The sequence below is a fragment of the Micropterus salmoides genome, unplaced genomic scaffold (assembly GCF_014851395.1).
Source record: "Micropterus salmoides isolate LMB-PRFRI ecotype aquatic unplaced genomic scaffold, ASM1485139v1 Ms_hic_scaffold_13, whole genome shotgun sequence".
Classification (NCBI taxonomy): domain Eukaryota; kingdom Metazoa; phylum Chordata; class Actinopteri; order Centrarchiformes; family Centrarchidae; genus Micropterus; species Micropterus salmoides.
Genome location: NW_024040374.1, coordinates 26061945 through 26086348, shown reverse-complemented (window position 1 = coordinate 26086348; position 24404 = coordinate 26061945). Strand labels below are relative to the sequence as shown.

At 40.8% G+C, this 24404-nt stretch overlaps 1 protein-coding gene across 1 annotated transcript; it reads right to left on the bottom strand.

The window, feature by feature from the left end:
* Nucleotides 1–3176: 3176 nt before the first annotated feature.
* On the bottom strand, nucleotides 3177–24327 carry reps2 (RALBP1 associated Eps domain containing 2). The gene is made up of 18 exons (XM_038716569.1): nucleotides 23943–24327; nucleotides 18546–18669; nucleotides 17838–18013; nucleotides 16183–16291; nucleotides 15444–15550; nucleotides 15226–15367; nucleotides 15083–15146; nucleotides 13873–14041; nucleotides 13043–13121; nucleotides 12610–12684; nucleotides 12178–12226; nucleotides 11939–12075; nucleotides 11548–11603; nucleotides 11325–11414; nucleotides 7991–8077; nucleotides 7746–7879; nucleotides 6557–6662; nucleotides 3177–4508 (listed from the first exon to the last, which is right to left on the bottom strand). The coding sequence occupies exons 1-18, from the start codon at nucleotides 24120–24122 to the stop codon at nucleotides 4440–4442; spliced, it is 1953 nt and encodes a 650-aa protein (XP_038572497.1). The 5' UTR covers nucleotides 24123–24327; the 3' UTR covers nucleotides 3177–4439.
* Between the last annotated feature and the right edge of the window lie 77 nt (nucleotides 24328–24404).

Below are 24404 nucleotides of genomic sequence, written 5' to 3'. Positions count from 1 at the left end.
TGATTTATTCCAACAAACATTTGGTCTTAAAGGAAGTCCACAGAGACCTGATTCTGTCACTGAGGATTTCTTCTATTTGTGTCTGAGAGCACACAGTATCACTGTCTCCAGCTAGACAAATCAATAATAATAATAATCATGCATATAATAATAATCCAGTTGCTGACTTTATGTAAGATAGCTAGATGGCAATTATATCAAATAGGCATATACTTAGAGATAACACATGGCTGACACATATAGTTTCCTCATCACGTGCAGCTGTCATCTTGAAATGCAAGTCAAACATTTTTAAGTGGTATTTATAGTTCAGTGAGAATGGCTCCCTGTTAAGCTGCCTGATTTAATGAATACACACACTCCTCTCCTGATGTATAAGATGAAATAAAACCTACAGTATGGGAGGAGATGCTGTAAGTTGATGTGGCAGGTACTGACATGCAGGGCTGTGCCAAATATTGGTTATGGAACAGAGGAGCTATGAGCGCCTTGTTGTCGTCTGGCATCCTGCATCTGTCTCCCAGACTGAACTCATTTACTCCAGCTCATTCATTTTCTCCATTCATTTTCTCAGATGTGGGAGCGACAATTTATCCCAGAAAGCCCAAACACAGGGTCAAACACTGCTCAGCTGTTTTACTTGGATTTCAGAACCTGTTTCATTTTGCGCTTTTGTGAAAAATGTCCTGCGATTTCAATCACCCAAAAGAACTCATTCAGTCTTACTTGTCTTTGGTCCTCTGCTAGGCTCAATTGAGTCTAGGAAAATACTTCATATCCTGAAAATGAGTAATATGCTGCTATTTCCAGGAAAAATTTGAGGCAAAATATATCAACCACGCTATGTGTAACAAGATAAGAGTTTACAGCCATGCTAGAGGCTATATGAGGCTGTACTTGGGAAAAGCAGTTCTTTGAGCTTAATGCATTTTAGCATTAGCATGCTAACATGCTCACTGTGTCAATGCTAAAATGCGGATTTTAAGCACGTTTAACATTTATTAATTAGCATGTTAGCATGCTAGCATTCATTAATGAGCACTAAAGAAAAAAGTAAAACTGAAGCTGATGGAAACATTGTAAGTTTTGCAGGAGTTTGGTTGTAAACCAAAGTACAGAACATATTCTAATTTTGACCTGATGATGATCACCTACTTATTACAATTCACCCCGACCTATGCTTGAATGTTTGTATCAAATTTCATGGCAATCCATCGAATTGTCACTCAAAACCACAAATATCAACCTCATGGTGGCGCTATGGGAAAAGTCAAGGGATCACCAAAGTCATTATTGTACATTATCTGGACACCATGAGTGTTTGTACACAGTTTGGTTCCAATACATCACAATAAGGTTTGAGATTTGGTCATTAGGCTTCATCCTCATGCCTATGAGGACCAGGAATGCCTATACAAAATTTCATGGCAGCAGTTGCTGAGATATTTCAGTCTGGACAGAAGTAGTGGACAGACTGACCAGCCCTGCCATCCCTAAGGCCATGTTGCTAGCATGGTTAAAAACCAGGATGTTGATAAAGAAATGTCTGGATGAACATGAAAGTCTTTGATCATTTGACTTGGAGTGAGTGCAGATTATGAATGCAACATGAATGAATAGGAGGGAGGTGTCTAAACGGGAGCCAAGTGTGCCAACAGATATTTTGGGACGGCAGCGGCGGAGGGTCTGGGAATAGAGCCATCAATGGTGATCTGCTTGACCTCTGGTTGTTATGTCTGTGTCAGAGAAAGCACAGCTGCTTTGTGAGAGCAAGAGGGTCATGACTGCAGTCCAATCTCTCTTGCTCTCATACCTATGATAATGAATTCTAAAACATTTGCTAATGCAGTGGTTCTCAGACATTTTCTTTAATGCCCCCTGAAGAAGCCAAAATCAGTTCATGTCCCCAAACCACAGTAAAAGTGGATTTCATTTTTATCAATCATTAACAAATCAGGCGATTGAAATAAACACGATTGATGTTAGCAAAATGGCCTTGCTAGCATCAGAGCACTTTTCTTTGTTTGTCACCACATGAACCATATTCATGCAATTTTAGGTCTGCTCAACATCCATGACCCCACTGAAGTGGCTCAATGCTGCACCCCCCTGTTTTAAGAACCACTGGGTTAATGTATGCAAACTTTAAAGTGGTCCAATTATGCTCATTTTCAGGTTCAAAATCTTATTTAGGGGTTGTACCAGAACAGGTTTACATGGTTTCATGTTCAAAAAAACACCATATTTTTGTCATACTGCATATTGCTGCAGCTCCTCTTTTCACCCTGTGTGTTGAACACTTCGTTTTAGCTGTGGAGTGATACATCTTGCCTCTACAAGATCTTTGCTGAGAGTTGAGCATGCGCAGTTCCTAGTTAAGGACTACTAGCCAATCAGTATCAGAGAAGGGCGGGTCGTGAGAAGCTGGTAAACAGGGCTTCGGTTCAGCTGTATATCCCATTATCAGCTTAGCAACATAGAATGGAGCAAGAGTGAGTTATTAATCTGTAACATGTATTTTTCATCCATCAAGTTTTAACTGAGCTCTGTCTCTACATCACAGTAACAACTGTCTGTCCATCGACTGCCTGGAGGGTAGCTAGTGTTTGGAAGGGAGAGGGGAGGCAGTAGGCGGACGTCTCGTCACTGTGTGCTGCAGCTCAGTGTGTTTTTCCACTGGTGTTTTTGAGGGCGTGTCTGACTAGCTGCTGGCGAGCATTATGACACGTGTTTTGCTGTGACATAAAAGGCTGGACTGCAAACCAGCTATTTGCAGGCAGTTCAGAGCAGAGTTTTTTGTGGGAGATGGGAACTCCCTTTGGGGTGGATTTTGGGCTTTTTCACTTTGCAAACCTATTACATGCACAAGAAAGATAACTCAATAAAGGAGGGAAAAAGCCAAAAAGCATAATACCACCTCTTTAAAGTCACCTTCATTTGAGTCTTAAAAGTGCGAAGTACTTTCTTTTGGAATTTCAGAGTAGGTTTTGCCTTTTGCTCAGAGGATACATCACTTGAGAAATGTTTTCCAACGTTTTGCACATTCATGCCACTTAGAGCAACCCTAAGTAATATCTTTACACTCTATTAAAAAGGGTAAAACAATGTTTATTTCAGTTATTGACAAAAAGGATGTACTCTTGTATCAATAGGTATAATAAAATAATTACAAACAATAAAAATAGACAACTTTATTGGTTAGTTTGATTACCTTCTTCAGCTCAGAGCTCAGTTGTGCATGATTGAAGGTGAATTTACAGTCCAATGCTTACATCATTTTAGCAAACATGCAGTATCAAGCATGCCATCATGTATTTCAACCACTTCATTTATCATCATGAACAATTAGGATGTGTGGGGGAAAAAGGTATAAAGCAAGCGTAAGCAGCACCACATCTTTGCATAGATAAAACCAAAACCACATCTGCTTGTGCAGATATTAGCTGTTTTTGAAATCCATCCTGCAAAAAAAAAAAAAAAAAAAAAACAACATTGGAAGAATGTTATGCTTATTCCTTTCTTTTCTAGACAGTTAACACTGGCTTAGTTTTTAAATGTAATTTTTTTTTGCAAACTTGAATATCAGTAAAATCATTGTGACCGTATGGATGCACTGCAGATATAACTCTTCATGTGATAATAAACATAGGGGGATTCAATATTGACAGACAGGGCTAAAATTAAAGATAGAGCAAAGTTTCAAGTAAATGTCCATATTTCACACAAATCCAGTGTCAACATTCTTCAGTTTCCTAATAGCCTCATGTGCCAGAGCTACAATGAGACAACAGACAATAAAATGTGCAGGGTAGAATTTGTAACCAAATAAAATCCAACCCATATGTGGCTGTTTATAACATTAAGTACAACCTTCCAAATGTGCATTTTTTAAAGACTGTAAGTGCAACTAATCTGTAGCACCATCACTTGCTTTAAACCACACGTGGATACCCATGAAATGTACTGTATACATGGACTGCCAAAAACTGAGAGTACTTTAGTTGCCGTTATTAACAACGAACATAAACATGTATCTGAGTCATGGCAATATGTAGACAAACTGTTACACGTTTTGTGAGCAAGGTAAGATTCAAGGGAGAAAGTAACAGTAAATCAAAAGAGAAAAAATAAGTTAGAACAGTGAATGACAGGATATTTAACATGTGCCTATCTTACAGTGATTTTAAAAAATCTAATCCTCCAAAACATCATTAAGCGTAATACAGACAAACATTTGGATGTGGGACTGGATTTATTCATCAAATAAACCGAAGAGGCACATCCCAGTCTGACACCCATCTTCAACCCTTTTACATTTATTATGTATCCATGACAAGAAGACAACAACTTTCTGTATCTTGGCTCAAACATTCATGTTTGATAGAGATGCATTTCGGTGACACGCAGGTTACGTGACTCTAACCAGACTTCAGGCTCAGTCACGTTGAGGCCAGAGGACGCAGGAGCTCCAGCTGAGACTCCAAGGTGACCCTGTCCTGGTGAACTACCTGCAGCCAACCCAAAAAAACAAAACAAAAAAACAACAACATGACCTTTGATCACCGCCCTCTGAACAAGAGATGCACCTCAGGCAGTAATTACATTATATACTTTATTTACATGTTAATTCTGGTCCGGAAGAAGATGGACGTGGCCCCAAATGTTCTTTATACCTCCAAATATAAAAGAGTTGGACAGGATGAATAGCATATTAAGAATCCTTTAGTCTCTGAGCTTTACCAATAACAGGGTTAAAAATTGTCCTGAGGGTGGCACTAGAGGAAAGACCACAATTCAATCAACCAACTCATGTGGAATTATGTAATTGTAAAATATGTACAGTGTTGATATCTGGCATCTAGGGCCTGACCGTGTTACTCCCCACAAGAAAGCACAGCACAGCAGGGAGTGGGGAGTAACCATAGTAACTTCCAACGTAGACTCAGCGAGTGTAGCGGCAGACTCGAGTTGACTGCCTGTTAGGACTGTTTGTAATGATGGTCTATTACAAGATTAATCCGCTAAAGTGGCCCCTTTTCTTGTTCAAGCTGTAGGACAGAATGAACAGTATGCAAACATCCCCAGATTGTAGGCCTACCAGTTGACAGGCTAACTGAGCAAAGGCCACAAGGTCGTTTCAATCAGCCAACATATGTGGAATGAATTATTGTGAGAATGTAGACTATGTGCAGCGCACAGCACAGCAGGGAGTGGCAAGTGACCATAGTAACTTCCCCGGAGGGGATTGTAGACTCAGATCTGGGTGCTGAGGGTGGAGGTGGAAATTGAAATTCTACAAGACCAGCAGTAGCGACGACAGCAGCGGCATGAAGGGACATCATGGCTTTCAGGTGAGCGGTGCGGCAGCAGGCATGGCAGCAAAAGAGTAAGGAGAATACTCAGGACTTAAGTATACAGCCATGATGAAAAGGGTGCGTTGGATATACCGTGTGTCAAAGTGAGAGGAGAATGCCACTTTTGTTTTATTGTTTATTTGATGGAGTTTCAGAGGCCTGAGAAAGTGAAAGTGTATGAAAGTGTCATTGATCTTTAGTCATCTTGATCTATCTTGGGAGCCCTTGGGGTTTTGATATACTTGAATTGTTACTACGCACGTGTTTTCATTTCAAATGTTATAGCAACTTTAGGGGTAAAAGTCAAAGAAGAGCTATTCCTTTCCATCCAGCCTCCTGTCTTTCCTCGCACACCCTGTTGTAGTTGGATGCCTGACCAGCCCAGGCTCTATTCTGAAGAAGACAGTTGTAAATGCCAATGGTATTTCAACAAGGCCCAAGTCTATATAAAGACACATATGCCTTTCTCTGAAAAATTCCACAGATGCTTTGAGGAACTGGCAGAATTAGAGTGAATAAATTACATCCTAGATTACCGAGGACTCATGGAAGAAGAATGCCATTACAAAAGCTTTAACTCTAGCATAAAATCAAACTGCCTATTTGGAATAATTTTTGAGAATGGCCTGAAATTGGATTTGTATTGCTTGATTTTTTGTCCATTTTATTCTTTAGCCTCTGTTTTATTAAAGCTCTAAAAGTGGTGCATGTGAGCGTGAAGGTGCTGGATCATTTACGTGGAGAATGACAGGCATGCAGCATGTGTTCCAAATTTGAGTGCGTGTGCCACAGGCAGATCCCCAGTACAAACAGCCAAGTCTGTTTAGTTCAACTGTGAGTGATGGGTAGGGGAGCAGACAGTTTAGCACGGCTTTTACACCACGTTAGACCAGCGGGAGCATTTGTTGTCACACTCATTTGAGAGCGAGTACAATTGAACTTCTAACACACAAACAAAAACTTTCGAAACAGTGTCAACAAGAACATCACCACGGTGTTATGCTTGTGGTGAAAATGTAGTGTATGAACTCCTTGTCGAAGGGCAGGGAGTGTCAGAAAGTCACTGTGGCCAGCCATGTAGTCCACACCCAATTCACATAGACAAAAACATGCTCCTTCAGCAGAATACTGTATAAGGACTGGCATGGTTGCATCAACATCTACAAGTGTGTTGTGCTATAACAAACAGAAGATGGGCTAACCTTGAGTTGTTGTTGGAGTTCGCTATTGAGGCGTGTCAACACTGCATTGGTTTCCTTGTTTTTACGAATCGCCATCTGGATCTCCCTCTTCTGTTTGGACATCAGTCTGAAAGAATTTTATCCACTTTTATCAGGTTTTAAATTCATTTTCTACATCAATAGTATAGATCAACATAACTGACATTTCTTTCAGTGTCATTTGGGTCTAAACTCGGTATTTGGAGATGGGATTAAATGCCTTGAGTCAAAGCAAACTCTGAAACAATGCTGCAATCTAAGATGGCGGACACCGAAAAGATGGGAAGAAAGTACATGGGTTTCAATGAGCTGTCTGGTTACGGATACAGGAGCATGTATGCAAGACTCATTACTGCTCTGACACAAAAATGAAATCAATCCAGTGTGTGTGTCTGTCACAGCTGGCCTACCTACCTGCCTGCCTGCTTTCGTGCACGCTGCCTGTCCACTCACTGCATATGAAGTGCAGGAGGGGGCGGTATTTTCAACCTGGACCCTATTTTCCCACGCTTTTGTGTCTCCGTGACTAATGGGGATGACATTTTAAATTGGTCAAGTATTGAGTGAGCGCACTGCAGTCGGCCACAGCAAAACAGGACTGCAATGTAATCCTTGTTGGCAATTGCGCCCCATCAGAGTACGTCCACCAAAGTGCTTTTTCTTTGCCACTGACAGCCTCAGATTGTTATTATAAGTGTCTGACAACATTATGGAAAGGATATACAGGCTATACATAAAAAGATCTGTTTTTTAAAAAAAACAGAAACAATTATTATATTGCTCTGTTCAAAGTCACATGACTCCATTGCAAGTCGCAGGCTGTAAAACCAAAACAAGTTCAAACTGGCTAAAAAGCTTTATAGAGCTGAGGGGAAGTAGAGATGAGTGATAACTCTTTGCTAGGAGCGATTCTTTTAACACTTTCACTTTTCACCTTTCCTTTCATTACACATTTGATCCATTCTTCATATTAAAATATTGATTAGAACATCTTTAACATCTTTAAAGTGACCTTACTTTATTATTTTTATTATTATTTTTATTGAATTATTTTTTGCCACGGTTATTAGTTTAACCTAATTCTACTCAATACAATTCACATTCAATCAGACTTAGTTGAAAAGCAAACTTGTTTGTACTTTAGGTTTAAAGACTCAAATGTTTAACTAACTTTTGAGCAGATTTAGTAGGGGGAGGAAACGGCATGGCAGGTGGAGGTGTGGTCTCCAGGTTCTGGCTCTCAGAGTGGTATTTCCTGCGGACTGGCTTCTGTGGGGCCTGACTGTGAGAAACTCCAATCACGTCCTGTTAAGGAAAGTTTAAAAAATACAAATTTGCCTCCGAACCCCACCAGAGACATAGACACATAAAATAAAACCAACATTGCTCTCACATGTCTACGTTAGCATTTCAGACCTGTTTTGAAGCATTTGTCAAGTCCTCAGTACTTGGACCAAATCTAGAGCGCGGACCCTGTTCCTCCGGTTTCACACTGCTCTCCTCCTGCAACACAGACAAAAGCAAAAGTGTGAGTAAAATTAAATTACACCAAAAAATGTGCTAGGACAAAGGCCGCATAAGCTATACGATAAAACATCTCTTCCTGCTGACGGCCGACGTACGAGTGTTGATGTCACGATGAGGTGAAATAATATGAGGGAGCTGCTAAAGAGGCAGGATGAAATGTGTCTGCCCTGACCGTGGATAAATCAGCACGGTCCCTGCAGGGACCACGATCTAGGGCTCTCCAGCCGCTGTTTCCTGCCTGCTCAGGGGCAGCCATGATGGATTATCTTGCTTTTATTGCATCTCCCTGCTGCATTTCAGCCATTATTCTCTTCTAGACATAATGTATAAAAGTATCACCACCTGCTTCCATTCAGCAGAGAGGTTAATAGTGCAGAGTGTGAAGACAGGCCCTACACATGAAGGTCAATTTCTTAATATTAACTCATAGCAAGACTGCCAGATTAGTTGTTATGAAAGTTGAATGCATTTATTACTAGGCAGCACCTTCTCTACTTTTTCTGCGCTCCATCATTTGCCATCTGTTAATGTTGGATTTAGTGAATTTGATCCACTAATTTCAATGGGCTGCTGTCTCCGTTGCGGTGGCAGTTGAAATGCCTGGGCTTTCCTGATGGCTTAAACAGGCCAATGCTGCTGCTGTAAAATGGTACCCAAGAAAACCAAAAATCTATTTTGCTGAGCAATGCAACTGACATGCAAGCAGACACAAATAAATGACCCTGAGACTCACTGCACCATTAGACGTGAAACACGACCACAGCATGGAAACATTTAAAAGCAATAAACCGCCACCAGCAGCATGTGTGGTCACATCAGCCGTGGGTCACGGCTGTTTCATTCCTGCAATGTAAAAGCTGAAGAATTACTGTCATCGTCACATGAACCGTTTGGACTAATATAAATTAGAATCAGTTTTATTGCCAGGTATGTGTACACATACGAGAAATTTGACTCAGTTTGTACATTGCTCACAGTGTGCTTACTCATACAATAATACAATAATAAAATAATAATATAATAAAATCAGACACAAACTACAATATAGACAACACTAATATACACACCATGAACAAAACAATATAGACATATTGACAAATAGTGCAGTGATCAGAGTGCAAGGGATGCAAGAGTAAACTATTATTCTCATTATGTACATGTTGAAGGTGGATATAAATAAGAGCAAACCGGCAATAAGAATATCCAAACCAGGTGAAGAAACGTTACAGACACTAAAGCTCTATGTGGTGATCTTGGCGAACACAACAGTGTCTGTGTGTAATTACTTGGTGAAGTGGGTCCATGTCAAATTTGGGATGGTGGGCAGCCTTGGTGAGTGTGGAGTGTAGTTGGATTGACAGATGTGTGTATTTAGCTCTGCTGTGCTTTGGAAAAAACTACAAAGATGTTGCATTTAGGTCACGGCTGCAGTAACATCACTTGTGGCCACCTGCCCAGTGTCTCATTAACTGCTGTGTAGTTTGTTCTTACGGACCCCGCTGTGGTCCGTGGAAAAGTTTGTAGCTGGGAAAAGTGAAGTGACGTGAAATTAAGTGAAGCAAAGATAAGTTAAGTGAAGTAAAGTGAAGTGTAGAAAAGTCATGAGTGATAGAAAGTGAAGGGAAGTAAAGTTAGGTTAAGTAAAGGGACGTGAAGTAAAGTGGGTTTAATTTAACACATGCAAGTTACTAAGAATGAACAGTGTCTGCCTTCGTTTCACCATAACCGAAGCTGTTTTTCCTTTCACCATAACTGCAAATTGAACAGCTCCCAAGGGCTCCCTGCAAAAGCATGTATCAAATACTCACCCTTAACTTAAGACATGTTTTATGTTAAGAAAGCTATATTTAACTACCTATATAGTTTACCTTTGTCTCTCTGAGGGTTTGGGCTGGTATGAGTTTCAATTTGTCTTACTAAGTGAAAACTATACATACAGGGTGCAGCCACTTAAAGGTCTCGTCCAATCTTCTTGCTTTTAATTAAGACTAAGCAAAACATCCTGTGGGAAGACAGAGGAGCGTGATACTGCACATACAGCACTGATGGAGAGGAGTTAAATACAACAGCAGAGAGCGAATAGTGCAAGGGCACGTCTGCTGGATTCAACGAGTGATTAAAAAGACAGCGTAATAAAGTCTAACTCAGTAACAGGGGACGGATTTGAGGGATCAAATGACAACCAAGATAAAAGGGGAAGGATTAAGCCAGTCTGTTTGAATAAAATTAGGAGCTGCAGCGCCCTTGACCCTAAAACTACATCTGATTTGTCAAATATGAGTCAGATGGGTGGATGCCATAAAGACAGAAACCCTTCAGGCTGTCTCCCAGAAGGAAGGTCAAAGAAATACAAAGAAGAGCTTTCTATATACATTTCTTTTACCAGGAATTACCAGGGAAATCTTACACTTGACTCCAAATAATACAATATTTGAGCATCTGCACATGTTGTTTATTATGTCTGTTGGGCATACAGCTAATTTCAGAAATTGGAGGTTTGAAAAATAAGTACTTTTTATACTCATCTGCATAAATTTATCTGTCTATTATCTATGACTGAGTAAATCTGATAAAACACTGCTTCAGACAGTAAAATGACACCGGATTGGAGTTTGGTGTGTTTGATTTTAACAGAAAGTAGACATTGTCCACCTAAATGCCAAATCATATCAAATCAAACAAGGCAAACATTTTACAGATTTCACACGTTTTCATTTAGGCCCTTCATTCAACTTTCTATTGCTATTTTCTGTGTGAAAATGACACGTTTTGTCATGAATATTAAACATGCACTGGATTGCTGTGTTGTGTAATAGCCAGGATACAAATTAAATAATAAAACGTGTCAGGAAAGAGAAATGAATGACAAAGAGAACGGGGGTTAAAAAAGGTAGAGACTAAATAAGCCACACGTCGCTTCAGCCCTAAATAAATCCTTGATGTAGTCGCTCGCTTGCAATTTGATGTACGCCACACCTTTGAGTTCATTTCTGTCTTGAAATAGAGGCCTGTATATATGACAAACATGACCTCAGTGCAACAGCTGGGATGGCAGGAGGAAAATCAGAGAGTGGAAAATGCTGACAATCAGGGAGTGGAATGTTGAATTTGTAAACTTATTTTTTACCCCTTATTTTTTGAGTCAATTTGTGTTGCTGCTTGCTGCATTTGCTGAAACTCAAATCAAGACAAATCAAAGCTGAAAATCAGATTTTATCCTCACCTCTTCTCTAAAGTGACTGAAGTCAGCAAAGTTTGGCTGCTGCACTTTTTTCTGCGGAGTCTTCTCCGAAACGTTGATAAAATGAGAAACCTGAAAAGAAAGGCGATCGGTGATTAACCAAAGCTTTCCATCATGATTAGTTTATGTGAGGAACAACAAAGGCTGTTCACCCGATATAAGAGCACATTAGCAAGTGTTCCTGCTATAATCAACCCATTCTTACCTGTGAAGTCGATGGTCTAGGAGGGAGTGCCGGAGGAGGTGGCAACCATTTCACGCCTAAAATCCAGACAAAATATCACCGAGCTATTAACTAGTGTGTCTATATTCGTATATTGCTCTCAGGAGTCACATATCACACAAATAAACCACCCACATTTTCCTAATCAGACAGTGAACTGCACTCTTTTGAACCTCTCACCTTTCAGACTGAACAATAAAAACCCAACCATCTCCATTTCCCCTTTTATCCTCCCATGAAAGGAGAACTATCATAAACAAACACAATAACTTGATTTCGAAATGCACCGTAGTTCCAGGCAGTGTGGTAATAAACTTAATGTTGTGAGAGGAGCTGAGTGAAGACAGGGACAGTCTGTGGGTGTGAATCGTACCCGGAGCGCCCTGCTGGAAGAGCTTATTGAGGTCCAGCGAAGACGCTCTGGAGTGGGTTTTCTGGGGTCGAGGTGGGGGGGTGGGAGGCTCTTCTGCTTTCTTCATTGCATCTTCAAAAGAAGTGCTGGAGTAGGACCTGGAGGTGAACTCACATGGGCGGAAAAACAAAAAGTATAATGAGGTTAGTGAGCAATGTGGGAGTTCAAAAGACTTGTTGCCCAATTTCTGTGATTTTCACCTCTGTCTTGTTTTTGTCCTTATCTGTGGGTCCAGGTCATGAGGCGGCTCTGTGAGGAAGGATACGTTAAACCAACAAAGACACATCAGGCTTTTGGTCTTGTTTTAGCTCGTGTAAATAAGAAGCAACTACTTCCCCGTGGAACCACAAAGTAATCCCATGCGTGTAAAGTAGCTAAATCAGCATTACACATAATTTCAATGCCACTGTTGGTGCTTTTTTTTCTGAAGATTTATGAAAAGTCCCTCAGTTTTTTGACGCTACAAACTCAGTTAAATCACTAATTGAACCTTTATTTTCACCAAATATGACAAAAGAGGAAAGGACCCCATCATCAGTACTGAAGGGAGTGGGGTATTTGTGTGAGATGATGCATGTATGTACGAGACTATTAACTGTCATTTCCCATGTTAGAAGCAGTTTGAGTTTCACCTGGTCTGTCAGGAAAAGCACTAAGTTGTAGAGCCTGTTTCTCTCGAGATGTTGTCACCCTTTTCACACCTAGATCTGTAGACACAGGAATAAAGACACAGCAGTAGGACTAAGTGCATGAAGACTTGATTGCTGCAGAATGTACGAACGTCTGAGAAAATATGCAGTATGATGTTTAGTATAAACTGGGATAACAGCACTCCAAAATCACAAACCATTTTATGTTGTTTTATTGACATATTTGGATCAAAATGAATGTAGAAAACAATATTGAAAGGTTTTTTGAAAGCTTTGCCACTTTTCCAGTTCATATTGTGTGTTACCTCAGAGGAAGTGCACGTGCCTTGCATCTGATTTTAGAGTATAATGTTTTTTTGTATTTTGGGAAGAACTGCTTAATAAATGAAGTGGAAACTGGTCTATCTAATTTTACCTTGTTTACGTAAGTCTTCTTTCAAATCTTGTTTATTTGTTGCCAGGCTTGGCTGGAGCCTCTCTATGATGCTCCGATCCTAAAAAAACAAAGCAACAACAATGATCGGCTACATTTACAACAACGCTACATCACTGCCTGCTAAAGGGTGTAGTGCATTTTAGGAAGTACAGGCTCATGCTCTAAGCTCAACCTGTTGATGGACGAACTTAGAGAAATCTCATGTTCAGCTTGTTAGTGCCCCCAACAGGCAACTACGAGCAGTGGTGGAAAACATACTCAGATCTTCTACTTAAAGTACAAGTAGCACACCACAGTGTAGAAATACTCTGTTGCAAGTAAAAGTGATGCATTAAAACAGCAGTTAAGAAAATATACACAAGTGTTGGTATCAAACTTTTCTTAAAGGAAAGTAAGTAAAGTTATCAAATAGATGTTGTGGAGTAAAGATTACAAAATTTCCTCTGATCTTTAGTTGAGTAGTATAAAGTATCAGACAATAGAAATACTTAAGTAAAGTACAAGTACCTCAAAACTGTACTTAGTTACAGTACTTGAACAAATGCAAGTTAATTTCGACAACTGCCAAAGAGGACTCCACCTTAACTATTCTTTGGAAACTGTTTTTATCTGAGTTTTATCTGCGGATTTAGTTTACCATCTGACTAGGCCTCAGTTCCTCATCCTCAAAGACAATAAGAGCCTCTGCACTCTGCCAAAAAGCACAGTTTTAAAGAGTTTCATTCTGAAATAGGAGTAACCAGCAAACTAAAGCAAAGACAGAGACAAAGACTTGTTTCAGAGAACAGATTCATGGCCGTTTCTCTTACTTCAGGAGTATCCGGTATGTCCTCTTCCTGCTGCTTGAACCCTGGCTGCAGGGTCGGAGGAAGGCTCTCTGGGAGAGGGTAACCGTTCTTGCGTGCCACAATCAAGTGAAAGGCTGTGCAGAACTCAGAGAAAGTGAGAGCTCCATCTCTATCCACATCACTCAACTCCCTTGAAAATAAAGTGTTGATAAAATGAAAAATATCTGCAAAACCTGAGAGTGGACATATAATATTACACGATAGGTTTATAATATGTTTTCTGGAAAGAACTATGTCATTTGATACTCAATTAAGGAAAACTGGAAAAGTTAAATTTAAATCCAAGTAAATATTCATTAGTAATTCACAGACGAATGTTAAATCTTTCTATATATATATATATATATAAAACAATAATTTCCATGTTCAGCTGATCTTCTGTGCACTGACAAAAATACTCTATAGTTAAGCTAGCAATTTACTGCTAATTTATTTACTATTGCTAATTGGTACAAATACAATTGAACAAATTATATAGTTCACTACCACAATTTTTAGCCTCTTAAAAATCACTTTTACAACTTGGTTTGGACTAAACAAATGATATATAGCATGTTAATGAACTAACTTTAAAGGGATAGTTTGATATTCATGGTAGCTAGGTTAACAACCAGCAGCTTAGCACAAAGACTGGAAACATTTGGTAACAGCTAGCCTGGCTCTGTACAAAGGTAACAAAATACAGAGAGTGAAGAGTAAAAATGACACATTGTGCTGGTAGGCGGATTCTGCTGCATTTGGACAGAACTAGGCTAGCTGTTTCCTGTCTTTCTGTTAAGCTAATTGTCTCCTGGCTCTATTTTTATCTTTACTATAGCCTACAGGCACGAGAGTGGTATTGATCTACTTATATAAGTTTGGCAAGAAAACGCCAAACGATTCCTTTAAGATTGTGAGAAACTACTATTAACTGCTATATTGATATATATGTTATATTTTCCTATAAAATGTTATGTTATCAAGTTATCCTCATTATTGTAATACATGATAAAACAGCTCTAAATATACTTGTGGTGAAACCTTTTTAGTTTGAGGATGAGAAGGCAGTAAAGGTCTGCTGCACCTTTAAGATGAGGCCTCTGTCTGACTCAGCTGAGGTGGCTTGGCTGATAAACACCCAACTGACCCCAGAACAGAACAAGGACAGATAACACTATGAGTCAGCACTTACCAAATGTGGGAAAGTTCTGGTATTGGGAGCTTGGATTTTGTGAAGAAGTTCTTTGCAATAGCTCCTACAAAAGAGACACAAAGTGGTAAAGTGTTTTTTTTATTTTTCATAAATAGGTGCAGAAGAGGGGTGGGGGTCCGTACCCAGGATGAGAGCCCCCAGGTCAGGCTGCAAGCTCTTGAACTGATTAGTGTAATACTCCAGCTGTTCCACTGTGATCCTCCAGGGGTCATCATCAGAATAGTCCACTATACCCTGCTGGTCCAGTCTCTCTGATGAGGAAGCCTGGGAAGATACACATATATCATTACTGAAATATAAAGAACCATTAACACGGTCGCTATAAGAAATCTTTCTTTACCCGAGCCATAGCAGGATGCTCTACAGCGGTTTTGGCTCCATAGTTACTGGGCGAGGAGTGCTGCTCTAGCTGAACGATCGGCCGTGAGGAATGTTTGCTTTCATAGGCTGAAAGATCGGAGAGAAAAACACAGCTTTGGTGGAGGAGAAATCTGAGACTAACATGCAACGATTTCTTAACAATTACACCCCTCAGAAAAAGTGATCTGAGAGAATGAGAGATTTACAGATCAAAAGGACCCGGAGAGAGTAACGCGAGGAGAGAGCCAACCATTTTGAAAGACTAAATAGGTGTCAGAGATGCAGCAAAAACTCATGTTTTTCATTTGAGTTCATTTCTGATTCATAACACATGAGAAGTGCAAGACATGCACTTCTCGCAGTTGTAGTCCACAGAGCAATCAGCAAGCAAAGTGTTTCATCAAAGAGAACATGAGCAAGTGCAATGTAGAGAAAACATGCTGAATTACAGTATTAACAGTAAGATTTCCTGGTGATGAAAACAGATGTGAAGTCGAGTTAAAACATAAGGGGCTGAGTTGTTTCTGCCAATAGTGGAAACTTGAAAACAAACAACAAAAAAACAACAACTGAGGTATTAAAAATAAAAAACATAAAACAAAGGCCATGAAATCTACAATGATAGGTTTCTAACTTAAAGCCAACGTTTCAATTCCTCCGACCAGTGTAACTTTAAAACATATTTGCATATTTGAGTGTTTTGCTGTTGTAGGTCTTACTGATCTGTGAGTCTGCCCCGTTTCTCTGCTTGGCGTACAGGTAGCTGCGGTAGGTCAGTGGAGAGCGAGGTGGTGAGCTGCACGGTGATCGTGGTGGGGACCAAGGTTCCTTCAGGGAACAGAATATTTGTTATTCCACATGCACAGAACAATACGTAGCCACCATGCACATACTACTAGTTACTCCTAGAGCAGATTTGAGTTGCAGTTGCTGGAAAACTCTCCCACGAACACAACTGGAATATGCACGTTTTCAGTGGCACATTAATGTTATGAACGGACTGTTCCGACTCACGCCAAAATGTAACCTATCGCATTATGACAACATTATGACGCTGTTATGACAATGTATCCTCTTGAAGTATCTATTTAAGAACAGGTAGACTGCTGTCTCACAAGAGTAGGACTACTATGGTAGCTTAGCAGGAGAGCACTGACCTAGAATAACTCTTGCATGTCAGTCCATGTTCCAGTTTTGAAGGGGGGGGGGCACTAAATTATACAGACATCTTAATTCTAATCCAAACTTATTTTTTTGGGGACTTATATGTCTTAATTACATAGACAACAGTAAAGAGATGACAGGAAATGAAAGGGAGAGAGACGGGGGATGCCATATAACAAGGGTCTCCCACTGAACTCGAAGCAGGGACACTGTGATTCATGGTCGGCACCTTAACCCCTAGACTGCCACAGTGCCACAACGACAATGCATAAATGGTTTTATTGGCCCATTGAAACAGGTTTGCTTGCAGTAGTTGCGTAATTGTAACCTGTTCATACTGACCATAAGACGCCTTCCTATTGCGCTTTCGATGTAAGTGATCGGGGCCAACAACCACAGTCCTCATTTTGTACAAAAAGTTAACATGAGCCTTCAGCAGGGTTTATCAAATAAAGTAGATATATTCAAAAGAGAATCTTTTTGCTTTTTGCACAAAATGAGGACTGTGGATTTTATCCCCCATCATTTACACTGGAAAGAAGGAATGATTACAGCAAAATCTCTTTCATTGTTCAAATGGTCACATGACTTGACCAACTGTGAACAATTCCTTTCAATAATAATAACTTGTCATTCATCTTTTATCCAAAGCGACTTACTTTAAGTATAATGCAGCACGGGACTGGCACTAACAACCCAAATTCATGCCATTAATTTCAGATTTTGCTGCCATCAGCAAGTTGTTACAGTTGCTGCCAGAAAAGGCTGCAGTTTGTCGACTCTTCAGTTATCCAGTTTTGGTGATCCACATCACGTTTTTCATTAGGGTTGTGTTGCGAGATATCCCATACCCGTGGCCGGTTTGGTACATGGAAGGAGGCTAGTCATTCTCCTCTAATCTCTCAGTGAGGAAGCTCTGATCATTATAGATGACTTTCTCGGTCAGCTCTCCTCAGCACAGCACCCACTCACACATTTTTTGGGGCTTTTGCATTTATTTTGGGTAGGGCAGCTGAAGAGAGACAGGAAATGTGGGGGAGAGAGAGAGAGAGAGACGACATGCAGGAAAGGGCCATGGGCTGTACTCGAACCCGGGCCGCTGCAAGTGAGCTAACTGGCTAACTCAATGTTGTTCTAACACATCTTAACAGAGAGCGAGGAAGTCAGCACATAATGTTTTGTAGCATCAGATATTTACTCGCAAGCTTACCTTCTTCTCTGTGTTGGCCTCCAAGGGTCTGAAGGCGCTCCTGTCTGCTGGAGTCCAGGATACAGAGCCAAGTGCAATCCCACACTGACCCCCCTGACCGTCAATGCTCGGAGGGATGGCTGAGTATCGCATCTCTGGTTCATTCTTCAGCCCAACAAACCTGGGCAGAGGTAGATCTAAAGGGAGACATGAGGCTTGTTTATGATTCTTGTTTACCATGTTAGTTTGGGATTTTTTCTTTCGGTATTTAACATTGTTTCCTTTTTTCTTCTCCTTGGGAAATAAGTTTAAAAACAAAAGTATTCTAAAGAAGATTGTGATTCTTGCCTGATCAGGAGCTTCCAGTATGGCGACCTTTGATACATCTAGAATTAGACTGAGGGAATTAATCAGGTTGAGCGTCTTTACACTTCTTAACATGTCTTACTTTGCCGAGGTGAGCTAACTGAACACCACCACAGTGAATACAAAACTCTGACATACTTTTTCTAATAATCCATCAAGCAGCCATGTGCTACGTAGAAAACAGATTTTCTCTTTTGCCTCGGTGTGACTGATTGTGCGCTCTTGTAATAAGGGCCAACCCACTTAGTCCTTTCCACGCGACTCCCCTTTCATCCAGATTAGACCAAATCCTGCCATGTTAAGATAATCTCCTGATCCCCTTTTGCTCTCATAAGACGCCTCCTCTCTGAGCAGCAGACTTACTGGCTGTTACACTCTCCAGGTGGATGGGCAGGCCAGACTGAGCGGCCGCGAGCAGCTTCAGGGCCACATAGAACTGAGGTGTACCAAAGTAGCCCAGATGCTTCGCTCCACACACCTCAGTCACCTGAAAACACACAGAATATGTAGATTAATAAAAGAACACAACAAAGGACAACTGTAGATAATATGTTAATAATACATTACTCTGTAACATCTCCTGATACATACTGCCTGGACTAGAGTAAGCATAAGTGTGTGATTATTTTACACCATGATCAAGATAATGTGTGGTACAACATTACAGGCTCTACTAACAGAATAAAGCTAGCAGAAACATCATGTAAGGGATAAGCACCACAGTGGGATCTGTTTATCCAGTACTCTTTTGATTAAAAGAACAATGAATGCTTTGGGAGCGCAAAGAAGATTAGGATTGTGTGGGACAATCAGGGTCAAATTTCCCCAAAATATAACTGAAAGAAATTTTCATTTGGAAAGAAAATCAATAAAAACGGGTTCTTGAAAAGCTGGACTGTTTATATCTGTGCTGATGTGAATACAGGCTCCTCTATGACAAAAATTACTTTTAGCTCTTAAATACAATATGGAAACAAAGCAACCCTGAATAACGGTTCTTTGTCATGGAAGTATTAATGCCACACACACACACACACACACACACACACACACACACACACACACACACACACACACACACACACACACACACACACACACACACACACACACACACACACACACACACACACACACACACACACACCATTTTGCTCAGAGAGGGGTATGTGCCTGCTGAAATTCAGAAAGGAATAGTTCGACATGTTGAAAATTACCCATATTTGCTTTCTTACTGACAGTGGAGTAGATGGAACAGTATAGTAAATACTGTACTGTCAGCCGACACATTACCTCCGCCTCGCAGAAGGACTTCAAACAAGAGGGAAACATCCTGGCTCAGTCTGAAGGTAACAAAATCCATGTGCCAGCAACACTGAAGCTCACAACTCCCTCTACATCTTGGTTTTTACACCAGTTTTCTATTGGTGTTGGCCAGTGGTTCTCACAACTGTCACAAGCCAAAAGCGGATATAATTTTTATTCTTAATTAACGCTACAGAAGACTGAAACAAACAAAATTCAGGTTTGCAAAATGGCCTTGCAAGCATCAGAGCACTTTTGTTTGTTTGTCACCACATGAATCATATTCATGCAACTCGACATGAAATGGATGAAGTGGCTCTACGCCCCCCCCAGTTTGAGAACTACTGGTGTAAGGTAAGCTTTTAGCCAGCAGTCAGTTAGCTTACCTTACAAAGACTGGAAGCAAGGTGAAACAGCTAGTTTTGTAAAAGAAAGCCAATAAGGGAATTTTCGTTCACAAAGATATCCTGGGTTCTTGAGCCCTCAGGGGCAGCAGGGCAGTTCACTTGACTAGTTGGTGCTTCAATAACTCTCTGTACTGTAACCACTGTTTCATCACTTCCTCATTAAAGTTTTTGATGGGGAATAGATTTGTTCTAATTTGACAGGTAACTTTAATTAACCATTCATTTAAATTATATTACAGTTCACCCCTCAAATTGTAGCTATGACAAAAGGCCCGGACATATTGAGAACAATATTGTTAAAGAAAAAAAAGCAAAATGGCTACAGCTCAGTTTTCCCAAGTCACTTCAACAACACAATGGACGATTTTCAACATGGAAGAGGTGACTGACAGATGACAAAACCAAACAAAACGGAAAAGCTTATACTCTTCTTGTGGCAACAATGGATTAACAGTGTTTAATGTTTTTTTTTTTTTTTTTTAGAAACATACAAAATAGCACCATAGCCCCGGTTTTAAATGAATCACTAGAGTGCAACATTGTTCAAAACCACAGTGACAGAGGAGTAGGAAAACATTGGCTGGTATGTGTTTATGAAAAATGAATGACAGAAGTGCTGTTAATACCCATTGTCTAATGAGTTTGGAGGGTGCGTGGCCTTACGAGGCATTATTTCTGCTTGACCTGCATTGTATTCATTCAACGGCTTTCACAGGCAGATGAGATCCAAAATAACTACAGGCCAGTGAGAGTCTGAGCAGACAGTGGAGGTCAGCTCTGTGGCGCTGAGTGTGCCAGAGGTCTGCAGAGAAAGATGAATTCTTTTCATTCAGAGTATTTCAGGAACACCAGTGAAGGCCTTGAGGATCCAGACTGGCAGGTCAGATCTATGGCCTGAGGGGGGAAAGTTATTTAAGGAAGATGGAAGAATGCCAAAAGCATCTCAGCGCATATCAATTAATCATGTGCCCAGTTGACTATGTGAACAAGTAATTCAAGTTTGAGTTTAGCCATGTTAAGATGCAGGATATCTGACACGCATTTGCAAGCATGAAAACAAGAAAGCTAACATGCTAACAATGACAAAGCTAACACGCACCATGTTTAGTAGCATGTTGGCATGCTAAAAGGTGCTAATTAACACTACACAAAAGGTACAGCTGAGGATAATGGGAATGTCATTGGTTTTGGATGTATTTTGTTGTAAAACCCAAAGTATTGGATGCACTGAAATATTGACCTGATTGAAGGCGCTAGATGAAAAGTTAAAGGGGAACTCCACTGGGTACTACTGCATATGTGAAAATAAAAGTTGCATAAAGATTATTTGTGGCCCCACAAGTCTGTTAAATTACCTCAAATGATGTCACTTGAGTCAGCCTCGGCTTCAGATGAAGCCTTAGAAATATAATTTGGGGGTGTGGAGTTAGAAAGAAGTGAACTAACCAGACTATCTACTCATCTCTGCTTGAGGCTTGCAGCTCAAGAATACATTAGATTATACTGGCATAACACACCTGAATCTCCAACTGGACTGTCAGCGGTCCAGATGCATTGTGGGTAATATAGGTGAGAGGTTTTGACCACATGGAACATGTGTGGAATAAAAAAGATGATATCTCTGTGGTCTGGTTCTGTGGCATTGATTTTGAGCCTTTTCTGTCCATTGTGAGTCTGACAATTTTAAAGGAGTGCAATACTGAATCTGTACTTTAGCAAGTTATTACAATTCATCTAAAGGGGGGCATGAGTGTCGGTACCCATACCCGGTATCCATCCAATAGTTGCTCAAAACCACAAAAAACCCACAAACTTCACGGCGGCGCAAGAGCAAAAGGGGATCACCAAAATCATTAGGATTTATCATCTGGGAACCACGAATGTCAAACTTTCATGGCAATCCATTGAACAGCCAAAAGGCAGCAATGTCAAGCCTCACCTCTAGCATGGCTAAAAACAAGATCAATGTTCCTATTGGGCATTCGAGCAACTGCTGCAAGCAGCACGTAGCACTAACAGTTCTGGATGTCACAACACCAGGAGAGCCGAATTCTGGAAAGTTACATGTTGATCAAGGACACGCCTTAGTCAACCAGACAGGTTCTACAGCAACGTCTGTCAACACATAATTACATGTAACTCAGCATGTCACTGTATTCGGCACACACCAGAGACTTCATCTTCAACCTGACAAAGCAAGCAGATTGTTAAATGGCTAAATCACGCAATTTCAAGTCCACATTACTTGTAGTAATTTGCCCACACAGGCGAGTCATCCAACTAAACATTTAACCTTCCCTTATGTGCTCCAAATGGCTACTCTGGCTGTTAACATGTTCACACGATAAAACGTTATGGGAAACATTTGCTGTACTGAAATCAGCAAAACAACTGATTTTATCGCAGAGTAATGTGTGGGAAGCTGAGCTGATTATTGGCTTGACACACAGCAATGACAGCTCAGCAGGAAGAAGGGTCATACTTTTACTACTTATCTGCTGTGACCACATGTGAGACATAAAGATCCTTCCTCTGTAAATCTGGTCAATTTAGGTGAATCATGACTCAACAGCACACAATGGAAAATTACCTTTGTTTTGACAAATAACAAAGAGTGTATTTACAGTAAAATCCAAGTCAGATCGCATCACAGCTCCTCTAGCATCATATATCCTGAGTGAAATTTACCATTTATTATTCTCTGATACGGTTTGACATAATGACCCAGAAGTCAGCACTGAGTCCAAGAGTGATCCTGCAGGCATCCTGCAGCGGGGCCGAACAGCTCAGAAGGCTGTGTGTCAATCACCCCCCGTGTGGTGGCGGCGATCCAGGCCGGACAGGAAGGAAGCAGAGCTCGATGCCAAACTTCCTGACACCCACACAGAGACACAATAGGCTGCGATCGCTGGGAGCTGACCCCACGAGACAGTGAGTGGTGTGAATGGAGGCGGCAACCTGCTGTGCTCATCTGAGCTGGAAAAATATGTTTATGTCCCTGTGATGGGTCAGCAAAATTACTGTGTTCTGGAGCCAATAAAAACTGTTTAGCAAGACCACTGCTTCTATCTTTACTGTCAAGCACACATGGTATCATCCCTTGATAAGAAATAATATGAAAAGAGAAAGAAATATCACTGTTCTATGAGAGGGTACAGAAAGACCGAGTAGTTTGAATCTTATATGTTGTCTTTTCAAAGCTCGAATTAGACCCACAAACCTTTTATGGTGAGATTTTGTGTCAGTGATGGTGGGCGCAAACTTAAAAAGGAGCCTGTGTTTTTGCAAGTTTTAGCTCCTTAACTATAAATCATGTAAATATCACATTTTTTTATTTTTAATAAATATTATTATATATTTTTTCAAATGCTGTGGGCATTAGGTTTAGTTGTATTTTTCCTCTTGCTCCAGGCATCCATTAGTTTCCATTAATGTTCTCTGTTAAGCAGATTTTGCAGACTTAACTAATAGTGGCTTAGTACAAAACTTGAAACATCAGAAATTCTTCTGCCCACAGTAGTAAACAAACTAATTACAAATTAACTCAACTGAGCAAAGAATGATATGACAGCTGGTGCACACATCTACACCTGTGTGGATATTGGAAAGACATTACTATCTCTAATTTGACTCTGACAACTAAAAGCCTCAACCTAATTTGACATTTTCTTTTTGAGTGGATAAACAGACAAACTAAAGGGCTACAAATGTAGTGAGGAGACACATCACAGCTAATGCAGTAAGTAGAGGGACTGCCTTCGAGTGTGAGACTAAAGAAAGGAGGTGTGAAAAACCCCTCACACTCACACACACACACACACACACACACACACACACACACACACACACACACACACAACCTGGCAGACACGCCAAAAACCCAATACCTATCATGGCTCATTATCATCCATTTGAGCCTGCAGACTAATCATTTTGACCCCTGCTCAGTTTGTCCACTGCAGATCAGCAGCCGCAGCTCCCAGCCCTTTACGCTTCATAACATGTGATGACCAGGCAGGCGCAGATGCGCGATGCAAGCAATACTCACTTTATGCAGGGATTCAGGAGGTAGCTGAGACGCCTTGAACAGCTCTGCCACTTTGCTGGGCGACAGTTTTCCTGAGGTGTCAGCTTGGCACAGACCGTGGAGACCTGAGTAATACCTCTGTTCATGTTCATTCAGGGAGATGAAACTCCCTGCGGACGCCACACCGGATTCCAGATCCATTCCAGGGGCTGGCGCATTGAGGAATCCGCCGGAGAAGCACTACAAGCAAACAGATCGATACATCCTGCTCCGGACACCGGCTCCTGTTTCAAGTCGGAAGCGGGGGTTTGGCAGGAGGAGGGCGGTCTCACCTCCGACAGGAGTGTTCATGTGGTGAAGACAGACTGACTGCTCGGTTCAGGCTCATCCACTCCTATTGCCTGTTGTGGCTGATTGTAGCATGCGCCTGCTGGGGGCAGTAGAGCACAGGAAGAAGAGGGAGGCATTGTCTCTGAAATAATG